The sequence below is a fragment of the Cydia fagiglandana genome, chromosome 6 (assembly GCF_963556715.1).
Source record: "Cydia fagiglandana chromosome 6, ilCydFagi1.1, whole genome shotgun sequence".
NCBI lineage: Eukaryota > Metazoa > Arthropoda > Insecta > Lepidoptera > Tortricidae > Cydia > Cydia fagiglandana.
Window position 1 is genome coordinate 18,289,787 of NC_085937.1, and position 14,063 is coordinate 18,303,849.

The 14,063-nt window shown below is 41.3% G+C and overlaps 1 protein-coding gene across 1 annotated transcript in view; it reads right to left on the minus strand.

The window, feature by feature from the left end:
- Positions 1-14,063, minus strand: part of LOC134665529 (hemocytin) — a 94,893-nt gene that overhangs the window by 35,438 nt on the left and 45,392 nt on the right. The window contains exons 45-57 of the mRNA XM_063522504.1: positions 13,495-13,619; positions 12,777-12,952; positions 11,832-11,995; positions 10,821-10,945; positions 9,953-10,128; positions 6,410-6,573; positions 5,443-5,567; positions 4,808-4,982; positions 4,344-4,449; positions 2,828-3,080; positions 1,879-2,094; positions 1,271-1,487; positions 650-798 (exon numbers count right to left, since the gene is read on the minus strand). Coding sequence (XP_063378574.1) covers positions 650-798; positions 1,271-1,487; positions 1,879-2,094; positions 2,828-3,080; positions 4,344-4,449; positions 4,808-4,982; positions 5,443-5,567; positions 6,410-6,573; positions 9,953-10,128; positions 10,821-10,945; positions 11,832-11,995; positions 12,777-12,952; positions 13,495-13,619 — 2,171 coding nt within the window. The remainder of the gene's footprint in view (positions 1-649; positions 799-1,270; positions 1,488-1,878; positions 2,095-2,827; positions 3,081-4,343; positions 4,450-4,807; positions 4,983-5,442; positions 5,568-6,409; positions 6,574-9,952; positions 10,129-10,820; positions 10,946-11,831; positions 11,996-12,776; positions 12,953-13,494; positions 13,620-14,063) is intronic.

Sequence of the window (14,063 nt, forward strand, 5' to 3'; positions counted from 1 at the left end):
GTCTAAATAAAGATCGAAGTGTTTTGTATGCTCTACCCAGTAACAGTGACTGATTTCTTAAAAAAACATGGGGTGTTCGACTGATACAGCAAAAGTTTTTGATGCCGTCTAGACAAGAAGTCACGGTAGATCATTTATTTTAGTTTCATTATCACGTCGCTACTCGCGATCACCGTAGATATTTGTACAAGGAAACAGGGTATTAGGACTATTAGTGTTCAAACTGAGTGGATGCTCGAGAAGGGCAACCAGCTGAGCGTGCGGCTCGTGCGGCGGTTATTCTCCAGCGTAAGCTGTTTAAATCTCTTGACAGGCCGACCGAATCCGCCGCTAGACCACAGAATAAATAATAGTACTGCCGTACAGAAAGGAAACTTCCTACAAAACCGAAGTTTGACAGCGGTTCAGGGTCGAATCATGCTATCCCTTTCTAATATATGGCATTATCCCTTTCGGCTATTTAGGGTTGTCAAAATTCAAGTGATTATCTTATCTGTGGTCGTGCACGCAAAAGGAAGTCAAGTGGTGCCAACCCTAGTAATTGCTCGGAGCAACGCTGAGCCGAGCGGAGCCGAGTTTGGCCGAAGTCAGGAGTTTCGCACCCCTGGCTAGACGCTCGTCACTGAGGCCGCACACATAAAACACTCACGGATGATGGTCCAGTCCCCGAAGGTAGTCTCTCGTGCCAGCATGTGATAGCAGATATCGTATTTGTACTCGGAGCCGTCGAAAGTGTTGAACGTGCGTCCGGTGACGTTGCAGAATACGGGACGCTCGGGAGGTGGCACGCAGCCGTATCTGTTGGAGTTATTAGATGATTATTTAATTTAGGTAATTTTAGTTTTTTGCATGCCAGATGCTGGTGAAGTATGTGTTACCTGGTGATATATGTGTTAATATTGTCTGACCATCTTCTGTACCATATATCATGCAAAATAAAGTTATTTGTATTTGTATTAGTTTCTTTTGCATTATTGAAGAAATAGATGCAACACGATTAAAGAAATAGATACGATACGAATATTTGGACAAATAAAGCAAAACGATATCTTTAAGAGGCCTACAGATTCTAACAGTTCGCCGGACGATATCAGCCTGTCAGATGTTCGGAACTGTCACCTTTTACGTTTAACTGACAGGCTGATATCGTCCGGTGAACTGGTATTCTGTGGGCACCTTCAAACAGTTAGAAATCGGTGATAACTGAAGAAAATATAAGATATTTCTAAATGGTATCAGTTAAACCTGATGGAAATAAAAAAAAACTTACTGTGGACATTCATTGGCTACAGCAACAGCCTCCAATCTCAGCGAGTATCCTGGTGGACAGACAGGGGTGGAGCAGATTTGCGGGGCGCGGGTGACGCCGGGGCGGAGGGGGGGTAGTTTCGGAACGCATCTGAACTGTTGGCACTCTTTGGTGGTGTTGGGTGCAGACGTTGGCAGGGTCGCCTTGTCGAGGGTGAAGCTTTGGGATTGTGAAGAACCTGTGGAAAGAGGGATATACAGATAGTTAGTTATAAGCTTTGTTCAACAACTTACATGATGGTGATTTTAAAAAATTAGATGGGGAAACATAAGAAAAGGTCACACCTTAACTCTTATCCAGAGATACGCTCCAACATCTTCGCACAGCGATGATGAGGTAGAAGAATATTATGATCTCTTGAACAAAGCTTGCGAGAACCGAGGAACATGGACCGTGATCTTCGAGGATTTCAACGTTAAAGTCGGAATAAAGAATAGAAGAAGAAAGAAAAATTCTCAATCACTATATCCGCTTCTAGATCCTCCCTTAGCGTAACCAGTCTGATAATCAAGGTGCGAGTATGACTGGCGAAAGCAGATCTGAGGTAAAAAAATATGTAAAAGACTCACCACCACCATATCCACCTTTCGTGTATCCACCCTTCGTAAATCCACCCTTCGCATATCCACCTCTAGATCCTCCCTTAGCATATCCAGTTTGATATCGTCTGTAAGACTGGCGCGGACGCGGTGGAGGTAGGTCGGAGGTCAATGAACTGGTGTAGCGAGAGGCGATTAGGCGGACTAGGTAGCCTGGCGGGCATTTCACTTCTTCGCATTCGACAGCTGAAAAAAAAATACATAGCATGACAGAGCATGTCACAATCGATGTGGTAAATAAGCTGATAGGTGTAACTAGCAGTATTTTTGGCCGGAACTAAGAAATGTAGATTCAAATTCCTCATAAAATTATTTATTGAATAAATAATTTTGTCATAGAATTCCTCATTAGTCACAGTCGATCATAATGTATGTGTTTTTTGTTTGTTGTGACTAGACAAACATATCTGATTTGATAAAGAATAGAAAAAAATGGATTAGGCAGTTCTTTACATAGATAACATGACTGTCAAGTATTCGGCGCTGAAAATATAAAGGGCATAACTTTTGTCACCACTCTGGATGTCCCTTTCATCACCAGAACAAATTGCAATCTTCAAAGTATCTTATTGGCCATCCTCACACTCACGTTTAACGGTCGGTGGTAGTGGTTGGTAGAGTAGCAGCTACAGTTGGCACAATGGTAGTCACCACCGGAGGCACAACGGTTGTCACCACCAAGGACAGTCTTGCAGACTATCCTACTACTTCAACATCCAATCCTTATATAATCTACTCACGTTTAACGGTGGTAGAGGTAGGTAGTAGCAGCGCCAGTTGGCACAATGGTAGTCACCACCGGAGGCTCCACTGTTGTCACCACCCAAGGTGCAGTAGTGGAACAATCCCTCTGTTCATCAGGACAGTCTTGCAGACTATCCTACTACTTCAACATCCAATCCTTATATAATCTACTCACGTTTAACGGTGGTAGTGGTAGGTAGAGTAGCAGCGACAGTTGGCATAATGGTAGTCACCACCGGAGGCTCAACTGTTGTCACCACCCAAGGTGCAGTGGTGGAACAATCCCTCTCGTCATCAGGGCAGTCTTGGAGACTATCGCACCACTTCTTGATGTCCAGACAGAACTTGCTGGTAGGGCAGATCTTGGTGCCAGCGGGACAGGGCTCGCAGAGACATTCGCAGGTGGATGTCAGCTTTGGTACTAGGTCCTGTGAATAGTTGACTAAGATAATACAGGGTTACTTTTTTACCGGTACAATAAATTTTACCACATCATTGGTATCGATAATAGACCACATTGCACAAATATTTTTTTTTTTTATTTCGCATCAATTAATTTATCCTTCACCAATTTAGTAACTTCTGGTTGCACTAATTACAAGGTGTCAACGGTATGAAATCGCGCGCGATGACGTAAACAAACAGTTGCCAGTTCGTGCGTTTGCTAATTGATGCGTAAGGCATCCACATTTTCTAGTACTTTAGCGGATAAGTTCGGGCATTGGTATTTTTGTTTTTTTGTTCCCAAATAGTAGTAACAAAGAATGCTGGTATTTATTATTCTTGGCAACAATTACGTATGTTGATTTATTGTACTGGTATAAAACTAACCCTGTATAATGGAAGAATGTCATGAAATTCTCGAAAGAAGATGTGAAAAATAAAAGAGGTGCAATGATTTGACGCTTGTATACTTCGTGTTCGCTAAGTGGTCGTCTAGCCGGGCTAGCACATGATTGGCGCGACAATATCTCGCGGCTAGATAGCCTACCCGTCCCTCTTTTGTTAAAATAGTTAGAAAAAAACGGGTAGTCTATCTCGCCGCGAGATACTGTCGCGCCAATCATGTGCTTGGCCTACTGCAACGACACAATTTTATCGCCGCGACAAAGCAGCAGACTCACGATAAAGTATAAAAGCGTCCAATGAGGTACGGGAGCGAAAGAGTCCGCAAACCTAACAGAAGATAAGTTTCGAAAGTGATCGGATCGCCTTTGGGTTAGTTTCAGACATCAAATCCCTGTTTCACCAACTTGACCACTGACACCTGATACTGTCAATTTCCTGTTTCTTTATGGCTCGTTAACAACGGTATATTATAACGTGCAAGTAATCAACTAACCATTACTTAAGCTTAGAATAAATTTTTCCTCTTACAATTTTTTCTCTTACGGTAGATGTCGCTAAGGGTCCCCTTGACCTATAATATGGTGGAAAGATTTGCTGGCTAGGGATGAGGTCTTGGTGGCTCAGATGGCAGGGCGCTGCAGTATCGATCCAGAGGCCGTGAGTTCAAGTCTCACCCAAGACAGTAATTTTTCCACTTTAAATTTTTTTTCTAAGCTTAATAGCATCGTTCGCAGACGTTTCTGCTTGTTAAAATTAATCATTACTTGTTGGACTTATAATGTAAGGTGAACTGCCAATTTTAAATTATTATAATTTTGACGGTCGGAGTAGTGAGAACTTACCGAAGCACACTTGCACTCCTTGACGGGCTTGCAGTCGGTCACACCACCCAGTTTGCAAACACACTCGTCGCAGTTGGTGCCGCGGAATGATGAACCAACGGCATACCTGGCAGGAATAACAATTAGTTGTAATAACTATTGCATTATTTTTCGTATATAGGCTGATTTTGTTAGCACGTGGATGATTAGGTTAGGCCTAAAAAAGTGATTTAAGCCTTTTTGTAGTCGGGTATTTAATGTCAAAAAGCACCATTTGATGAAGTAGAACAGGTGATGAAAGCTATAACATGATGGCATGTTAGAAAGTTCACAATAAGTGAGTGATTGCGTGGAATATTTGGCAGTTCCACTGCCCCAGTCGCACGACTGTATAAGGCTCACTTGCACCATTCCACTAACCCGGGGTTAAGCGGTCTAACCGTATAAGGCCTAAGAGTAGCACATGGTGTAGGTATAGTACTCACGTCATAAAGCCTTCAACACACGGGCACTGGTCTCTTGTCACACAGCCGTCGCCGTCGTAATACTTGGCAGTACCGTTGTGGCAGTCGCAGGTAGCCGACTGTATTCCAGGGCAGAGCACGCAGGCCTCCGTGGTGGGGATGAAAGGTGACTGTGTAGGTTTGGGGGTTGTTGCCGCTGGAAATAAAAAAATATGTTAAGGGAGCATTTGCTACTGTAAGTGAGTAGCAGCACTAGTAATTAAGCGGGTATGGTTAACCGTGTGAATGCCTAAGATCATTTTCTTAGATATTTTATACAGTTTACAAAACAAATGAAAAAACAACTTCTGAATTGCTGACTGTAGAAAAACAACAGAAAATTAAGGCTGATATTTAAAATAGTGAACATTTTATCATAAACAAGTCTCCAAAGTATTTAAGCGGTTTATAACATATCAATCAGATACGGCGTCAAAAAAAAACAATTTTTCAAAGCAGAGCACATAATTTTAAAAGAAAATTTTAAATTAATTAAGCAGTAAATAATATATGTTTCTTTATGTTTTTTTCCTAGATTTATCCGAAGACTCGCCTTGACACCCTGAAAGGTACTATGAACTACTATTAATTTGAACAGTAGGTATTACTATACTTACGATAAGGTTCAAAGCATCCTATAGGCTCGACTCTCATCTCAATGTTGTCCTTCCACTTAGCAGGTAATACCTTCAAGTACCGCGCGTGTATGGGCGGACGGAACTCCGTGGTAACTACACTGTCCCTGTTTAAACAGTATAAGAAGATTAACGTTTCGAAATGTAAATAACACATAATTATCTAAAACAGAACTTAATATCGTAGAAATAAGGTTGAAAATTACTACCGACTTAAATGAATACGCAACAAGTACCAATAACGATATACAGAGTGTTTGGTACATCGTTTGCCAAATTAAAACGGCAGATAGCTCGAGTCATTTGCTATCTTCTCATACCTAGTTAGGAAAACAAACTTGGCTATGGTTTTTTTACTACTACGCAAGTAAAAATTTGAAATTTACGAAAAACTGTCATACAAGTGAAATTTCTTTTTTGCATCAAATTAAAAATTTCTAGGCCTGAGAAGATAGCAAATGACTCAACCTATGTGCCGTTTTAATTGGCAAACGATGTACCAAACACCCTGTATATAATAATGATATTAGAATCGTAAAAGTTAATCCGTAGAATATCCCAAGTCAGCCATTACTAATAACCGGTTTAGTGTTCAGCCATAACTCTTTTTCTTGTAGACTAAGAAATCGCCTCGGAAAACGACATATGTATTGAATTAATTTTAGTATAAGGTGGCCTGTTATTGAAACCTTAGCAAATGAATTCTGTTTATAGGTGAATATAATTTATTTTTAGTTTAGGGCGGTTACTAAAAGTGGCAAGTTACTGGCGAATTATACCCTACCTACCATTTGTGGGCAGCGAAACTCTTCTAGATACCTACTTTGCTGCGTCTATTGATCATTCTACCAACTAAATATACTGGGGACCCAAATGTAATCTTGGCCACTGAGCCAGTGAAACAAGTATCTAAGTTTCTTTCTTCAACAAATTCCTGGAAACTGGTTACCTGTCGAAGTTGGCGGGGAACAGTTTAGTTGCGCCGGTATCGTCCACTACTGGGTTGAAGGTGGACAGATCAGATGTGTACATGACGTTGTAGGCAGTAACCCAGCCGTTGACACCGCCTTTGGTCTTGACGCCGGTGATGTTGCGCGGCGCGGTGAAGTCGAACTGGCGACAGAAGTGCGTATAGTCATTAAAACAAATAATTAAGTAAGTAATGGTCCTACTTGGACGTAGAAATAAAATAGCGGACTGTATCAAAATAAGCTGGTTTATTCAGCGAAATTAATGTACAGAGAAAATCCCGGCCTAACAATTATAAAAATTACATCGGTATTCGTCCGTTGCCGATGAAGTAGGTAAAGACAGTACCTACTTATACCTTACACAGTAGATTAAGGAAGATTGTTGAGTGCTACCGTTCGCCAACAAACTGTCATGCAGTTTGGCGAAAAAATATGTGTAATGGATTACTGTGTATTTTTTATTGAGTAAATAAATTAAAAAAAAAAAAACACAAGAATGCCACCACCCTGCAGTTAGTAGTAACGCGAGAGGCACTCTCTATGTATCGGGTTATCCCCGACCTTCAAAATTATCCACCCACGCCCATAGTAACTGAATAGCGACTACTCGAATATGGCGGCATATTTCAAAGACGTACGAAGTCAGATCTTCTTGTTCGAAAGCTGACTGGGAAACGTGACGAGTGTAATATTATATTTAAACATGACATTTTGTTCATTTGTAATAGGTATTTCTATGTTGTAAATTACAGGCCTATCAGTCTGCTACCTAGCTTATACAAACTGTTTTCATCCATTCTGCTAAAAAGGATAACACCGGATATTGACAATTTGCAGCCAATAGAGCAAGCGGGCTTCCGTTCAGGTTTTAGCACAACAGACCACATACAGACCATGGAACAAATAATAGAAAAACACTACGAATTCAACAAACCTCTGTATGTGGCCTTCATAGATTATAGCAAAGCATTCGACAGTATTAGCCACAATTCCATTTGGAATGCATTGCAGAGGGCAAATGTCGATACAAAATATATTAACATTCTAAAGTACATTTATACAAACAGCACAAGCAAGGTAAAATTGGAAACCAGAGGAGAGGAAATAAGTATAAAGCGTGGAGTCAGGCAAGGTGACCCCCTGTCGCCCAAGCTATTTATATCAGTACTTGAAGATGTATTTCACAACCTACACTGGACAGGAAAAGGAGTTAATATCAATGGAAGATATTTAAATCATCTCAGGTTTGCTGATGATATTGTCATTTTAGCGGAGACCCCAAAAGACCTAGAAGAAATGATGATCTCACTTGATAATGAAAGCTCTAAAGTCGGCTTAGAAATGAATACGGAAAAAACAAAGATACTGACTAACAGCCGCAAAAGACAAATCATAATTAATGGCAAAAATATAGAATATGTGACAGACTACAAATATTTAGGCAAGGAACTTTCATTCAGAAAATCAAAAAATGAAGAAGAAGTCACACGAAGAATAAACGTTACTTGGAATAGATTCTGGTCCCTAAAAGAAATTCTGAAAGGGAATTATAACCTGCACATGAAAAAAACGGTATTTGATACCTGCCTTCTGCCTTGTCTACTGTACGGGTGCCAGACTTGGGTGTACACAGATACCGTAAAGCAAAAAATTAAATGCACTCAGCGGGCAATGGAACGAAGCATGCTACATATTAGAAAAATAGAAAAGGTAAAAGCCAAGACATAAGAAATAGAACAAAGATTACTGACGCGCTTAAACATGCACTCACACTAAAGTGGAAATGGGCAGGCCACATCTCACGTTACACAGATAAAAGATGGACCAAAACAACCACACAATGGAAGGGGCCAACAGGGAAAAGAAAAATTGGAAAACCAAAAAGACGGTGGGCTGATGACATAAAAGACATAGCAGGAAGCGACTGGATGAATAAAGGCAAAGACAGGGAAACATGGCATAAGATGGAGGAGGCCTTTACCCAATAAGGGGTCCATATTTCAAACAAACTTATAAACTAACCACACTAACATTAACTATATGGAAAAAGAAACTAACAACTATAACAACAACACATTATAATTGTAATTATCCTTTGTATGTGAAATATGGAATAAATGGCTTTATTATTATTATTCTCTTTATTTATCTTTCGTCTTAAGTTAGGTTTGTTATAATATGAATATAAAAGTAAAATATAAAAACACTTACAAAACAATAAAAAATACATATAAACACATTATAAAAAACCTAACCTAGGGTGCCGCCAGCAGCGGGGCAAGGCCCAAGCTACCGGTGGTCAGGGCTGCAGAGAGAGGAACCGACGTACTATCCGCGCCGTGTCCAAGATATCCGCCTTCTGCATCTGTCCCTTGATCCAACCACCTAGCGAGAGTCTCTCGAGATGTTGGTCGAGACTCTTCGCTATTAAACCGTTCACTGAAACGACTATCGGGACAATGATCGTCGTATCAACATCCCACATGGCGGTTATCTCGTGAGCCAAGTCTAGGTACTTACTGGACTTGTCCTTCTCGGCCTTCACGAGATTCTCATCATGGGGGATGGTGATGTCAACGAGCGCGGCCCGACGTTGCGAACGATCTACTATCACAATATCAGGCTTATTGGCTACAATAGTCCTGTCAGTGATGATAGATCGATCCCAATAGAGCGTGGCACGACCATTCTCGAGAACAGGCGCAGGTGAGTACTTGTAGTACGGGACTTCGCGGTCCACAAGGCCATATAGAAGAGCAAGTTGCTGGTGAATAAAAATGATTATTTGTTTCTCCATTTTGGAATTCACGGGCCTACAAATCCCGGTCTTTTGATAGGCTTGCGTGGGGATATAGATCCAACACGTAGAGGCCCCTTGGAGAGCTTTAATGTCATGTAGAACGCCTGCTGGAACCCGTTCACAGGCGCAACAATAAACACCCATGAACCGGTCGCAGCAGGCATTGGGACTATTGTAGAAAAAGTGAATAGTATACCGGTCTATGGATTGAAGTTTGGATGGACAATGAGACTGGGCTATTGTAGAGAAGTCCGGACACCTGCCATAACAATGCTAAAACATGTTATCGCGGCAGGTGGTGACTTGCCGCTGACTAGATGGGCCCCTGAAACTGCCGTCGCGAAGACGACCAGGAGCAACATCGGTGTGAGCGGCTCAGGGGTGTCGAGAGGTGTGCGCCGCTTTCTACCCAGTGGCTGTTACCAGCCACTGTGCCAACTCGCGTCTTATGCATCTTTCACTTCCACCCCTGGAGCATATAGCTCTAACGACTCCTCTCTGGACGGCCAATTAAGGCAAGCCAGAGCTGAGTGTCATCGGGTCCCCTTGGGGTCCACTCCGACCGACGAAGACACGCCGGAGACGGAGACCCTGACCGACTCTCGGGAGCACTCGGGTCCGTGGGGTCGTTACTCCCCAACAGCTCGTTATTATTTATTATTATTTCTATCTTGCGCCATTTTCTATGTTATGCGTACAAGAAAGGGCCCTGTCGACTCACCATGATCCACTCTCCAGGCGTGCTGTATAAAGGCCTCCATCCTCTCTGCCCTGACAGCGCGAAGTACTTCCTATTCTCGTTCTTGGAGCTCACTTCGATGCTCTCGATGGGGAGGTCAGCTGCTAGCCCCAAGGGTTCCGTGCACTGGAGGGGCGCGAGCGTGGTTGTCGGCACCGCTGTTGGAAAACATGCTTTATTGTAAGTAAATAAAGATTTCACTAAAATAAACTTTCACGATTCTCGGGAGTGAGCGCGAAGCGACAGCGAGGCGTCTCCGTTTTAGATTTATTTATTTATTTAGAAACAAACAGTCTCGTATTGCTACATTGGATACAATTGCATTTTGAAATATTGTAGACTTACAGTTTCCTTAATTAAATTATGTAAACCTAAACATTCAAATATGAAAGTACATAAGAATTATGAATTATCTATATATATAAAACATACTTAAACGGTGTATTAATGAACAGTGCCAGAAAATTTGAAAGTTATGTAGATGTAATAACAATTATAATGCCTGTTGAATACATTGTAAAGATTTAGTAAAAATGCTTTCGTATTTCTGGCTGCTTGTTTAATAGTAGAGCGGTAGGGATTCAGGTCAAAGAGCTAGTTCACTAAAACAAGCTTGTGGCTCTGTCATCCCCTGCCTGCTATGTATAGCTGTAGCCACATCACAAAATTTATGATTATTGGAAACTTAACTTTATTACTTTTAAATAAGATTGTATCTCCAATGTTCATAAATTTTGAGATGTGTCCGTATAGTAGGCAGGGGACGCTGGGAGCAGTAGACCTCGTCTCACGCGGAAAAGCCAGGCAATATTGTTGTTTTGATTGTATAGATATATATAAAACTACTCACGATAAGGCTCAAAGCAGCCTATAGGCTCGACTCTCATCTCAATGTTGTCCTTCCATTTGGCAGGTAACACCTTCAAGTACCGCGCTTGTATGGGCGGACGGAACTCCGTGGTCACCACGCTGTCTCTGTGGAAACATAATAATGTGAACATAAATGCCATACATTTTGGTACAGTCGACGTCAAAGAGAAATTTACAGCCAAAGTAACAAAAAAATGTTTACACGACCTAAATGCTATGACAATAAAGTCGTGTAAATAATTTTTTGTAACGTTAGTCGTAAATATCTCTTTGACGTCAACTGTACACCTAGCCACAAAACGACATGGTCACTTTAAAAATTAATTCATTTATAAATGTATCTTTCATGATATAGGAGGCAAGCGAGCAGACGAATCGCCTGATGGTAAACGGTTACCAACAGAAGCAACACCAGAAGTGTCCATGCAATTTCGCAGCTTGCTGGAGGTACAGTCATCAGCAATAGTATCTTACACAACTAGGGCCGCAAAAATATGTGACACGTTCTTATTTGGTGCGCAATAACAGCGCGTCATATATTTTTGCGGCCCTAGTTGTGTAAGATACTATTGCTGATGACTGTACATAGATATGTATGCATTATAAAATATAGCTTGTATCAAACTGATGCAAACCAAAACTGTACTGCCTTAAACATTATTGGTCCTTTGTTCATTTTACATTTCACTCCAGAATTTGGAAGCATACATGAATAGTTTGCCTTTAACTGTGTGAGATACCATTTATACTACATAAACTAAAGTCAATTCTCTTATTTAGGGTAACAATAGATATCTTGTTGTCACAAATAAAGAATTGAATACTTCAATCTAAGTTTACCAAATTAAGTGTACCCATTTAAGACTAACAATGCGCCATGTTGCTAGCCTAAGCGCTGATCTTCCATTGAGGCCATTTGGTGAGTTATAATATCACCCGGAAAATATAAAACAAACAAAAAGAAAGCTTCTGAATGGATTCCTTGGGTTACCTGTCGAAGTTGGCGGGGAACAGTTTAGGTGCGCCAGCATCGTCCACTACTGGGGTGAAAGTGGACAGGTCGGATGTATACATGACGGTATATGCCGTCACCCAGCCGTTCGGCCCGCCAGCAGTCTTGATACCGGTGATATTGCGCGGGGCGGTGAAGTCGAACTGATAAAAAAAGGTGCATGTCAATTATGGACTTAAAAAACAGGTAACATAAAAACAGGTACATTCACGCCGATCGTTTATCCACCACGTCCCTCTGCAAAAAAATATTTCATAGATAGGTTCGGGTTGCCCCTAATAACTTTGTGTCCGAGCACTTACAGCGCCCATCTGTACTGTATATGGGCTTTCGGTTAGGTCATACTCAATCACTCAAGGTCACGAAATTTCAGACGTTTTTAGTAGTTTAGCAGAAACCGTAAAATTAAGCCTTTGGTGAGGCTTATCGTATATTGCAGCGGTCGGTAACCTTTTAGCAGCCAAGGGCTACATAGTAGTTAACGAAGTTGACGCGGGCCGGAGTTTGTTAGACTTTATCAGACATTTTCATTTGTCAATATTACATACAAAATAGCCAAGGAGGCTCGCGGGCCGCAAGCGAGAGATTCGCGGGCCGCCTGTTACCGACCGCTGGTATATTGCATCGTATCGTATGAATCTGCTGAACCGTCCTCTACAAGTTTTTCAATTAAAGACTTAACCCATTCATTGCTAGTCACCTGTCAGCGTGTATGTCATTTTGCATATACGAAGCAATTTTGCTTGATACGGGGAAACCCATGTTATTTCAACCGTCGCTCAGCGGTGAATGCGCTAAAAGGATACCCCAGAAACCACTGAAAAGTGTACGTAATAAACACATTTTTTACAGCTTTCTCAAGCGTTCCCCATTACGTTCATATAAACACCAAATTAGCCCCTATACTAAATTTTGTACACCTACCATGATCCATTCTCCAGGCGTGCTATACAATGGCCTCCATCCTCTTTGCCCTGACAGCGCGAAGTACTTCCTATCCTCGCTCTTGGAGCTCACTTCGATACTCTCGACGGGGAGGTCAGCCGCCAAACCGAGGGGCTCCATGCATTGCAGGGGAGCGAGTGTTGTCGCGGGTGTCGCTGTAAAATAATCAACTTTATACCTAGTCAGGCGACATCATAGTTGCTACTTAGATTTTTCTCTCTTTTGTGACAAAAAAAAATGTTGTCATAAGCGTTCTCATTTGTCAAGCGGCCCTTCTACAAGGAATGAGGACTGAAGGTAGTAAATATTGATTAACAATTTAAGGCAGTGTACAGTCAGCGTCATATACTTAGTAGGCAGCATCAAAAGTATTCATGTATATACAAATTATATGGTGTACCGAACTATTTGAATACTTTGGATGCTGCCTACTATAGGGCCACCCCACATCTAGCGTCCCTCGAGCGTTAGAAGGCGCGCGCGGAGACGAAGCCGACGCATAGAGGTTTTTTCGACAATTTAATGAAACTTAAGGGGTACACTGAGCAGGTTACCCACGAGGGTGCAAGGGCTATTAAGAGTAGGGCTATAGAGATGGAATCTAAAATTGGCTATTGGGTAAAAGCGATGCACTATATTCTGGGCTATTGGTTATTATTATTCATATGAAAAAAAAATCGAAACCAAAAATACTCACGATACGGTTCAAAGCAGCCTATAGGCTCGATCCTCATCTCGATGTTATTTTTCCATTTGGCCGGCAACACTTTCAGATATCGCGCATGTATGGGTGGACGGAACTCCGTGGTGACCACGCTATCCCTGTTAAAACACAAAAATATTGTACAGTGAACTTTTTAAATAAAAAAATTAAAAAGCATTTATTTCGGACATGATATCCAAATTACAAAACTTTTGCAGTCATATCACAAATCGGACATAACGAGATGTTAAAAGACATCGCAAAATAAAAATCAAATTAATGCAAATTTTTGCCAGCTGGAATGTCCAACAGGTGAAGCGAGGTCAAATTTTATATAGAACCCAGATACATTTACCTATGTATTATTATACTTATATTAAATGACAATTGTGTGGTAGTTGAACCCAGACACATTTTCTTAGTATTTATTTGTTTGCAATAATAATGAGTAATTGATATTTGCTGGGTTTCCGGCTTTTGAACACGTAGACTTACCTAAGTTTACGTGTACAAAATATTTGTAGTGAGGTGTACTAGGGAGACAGTTTGAATTTAAATTCCTA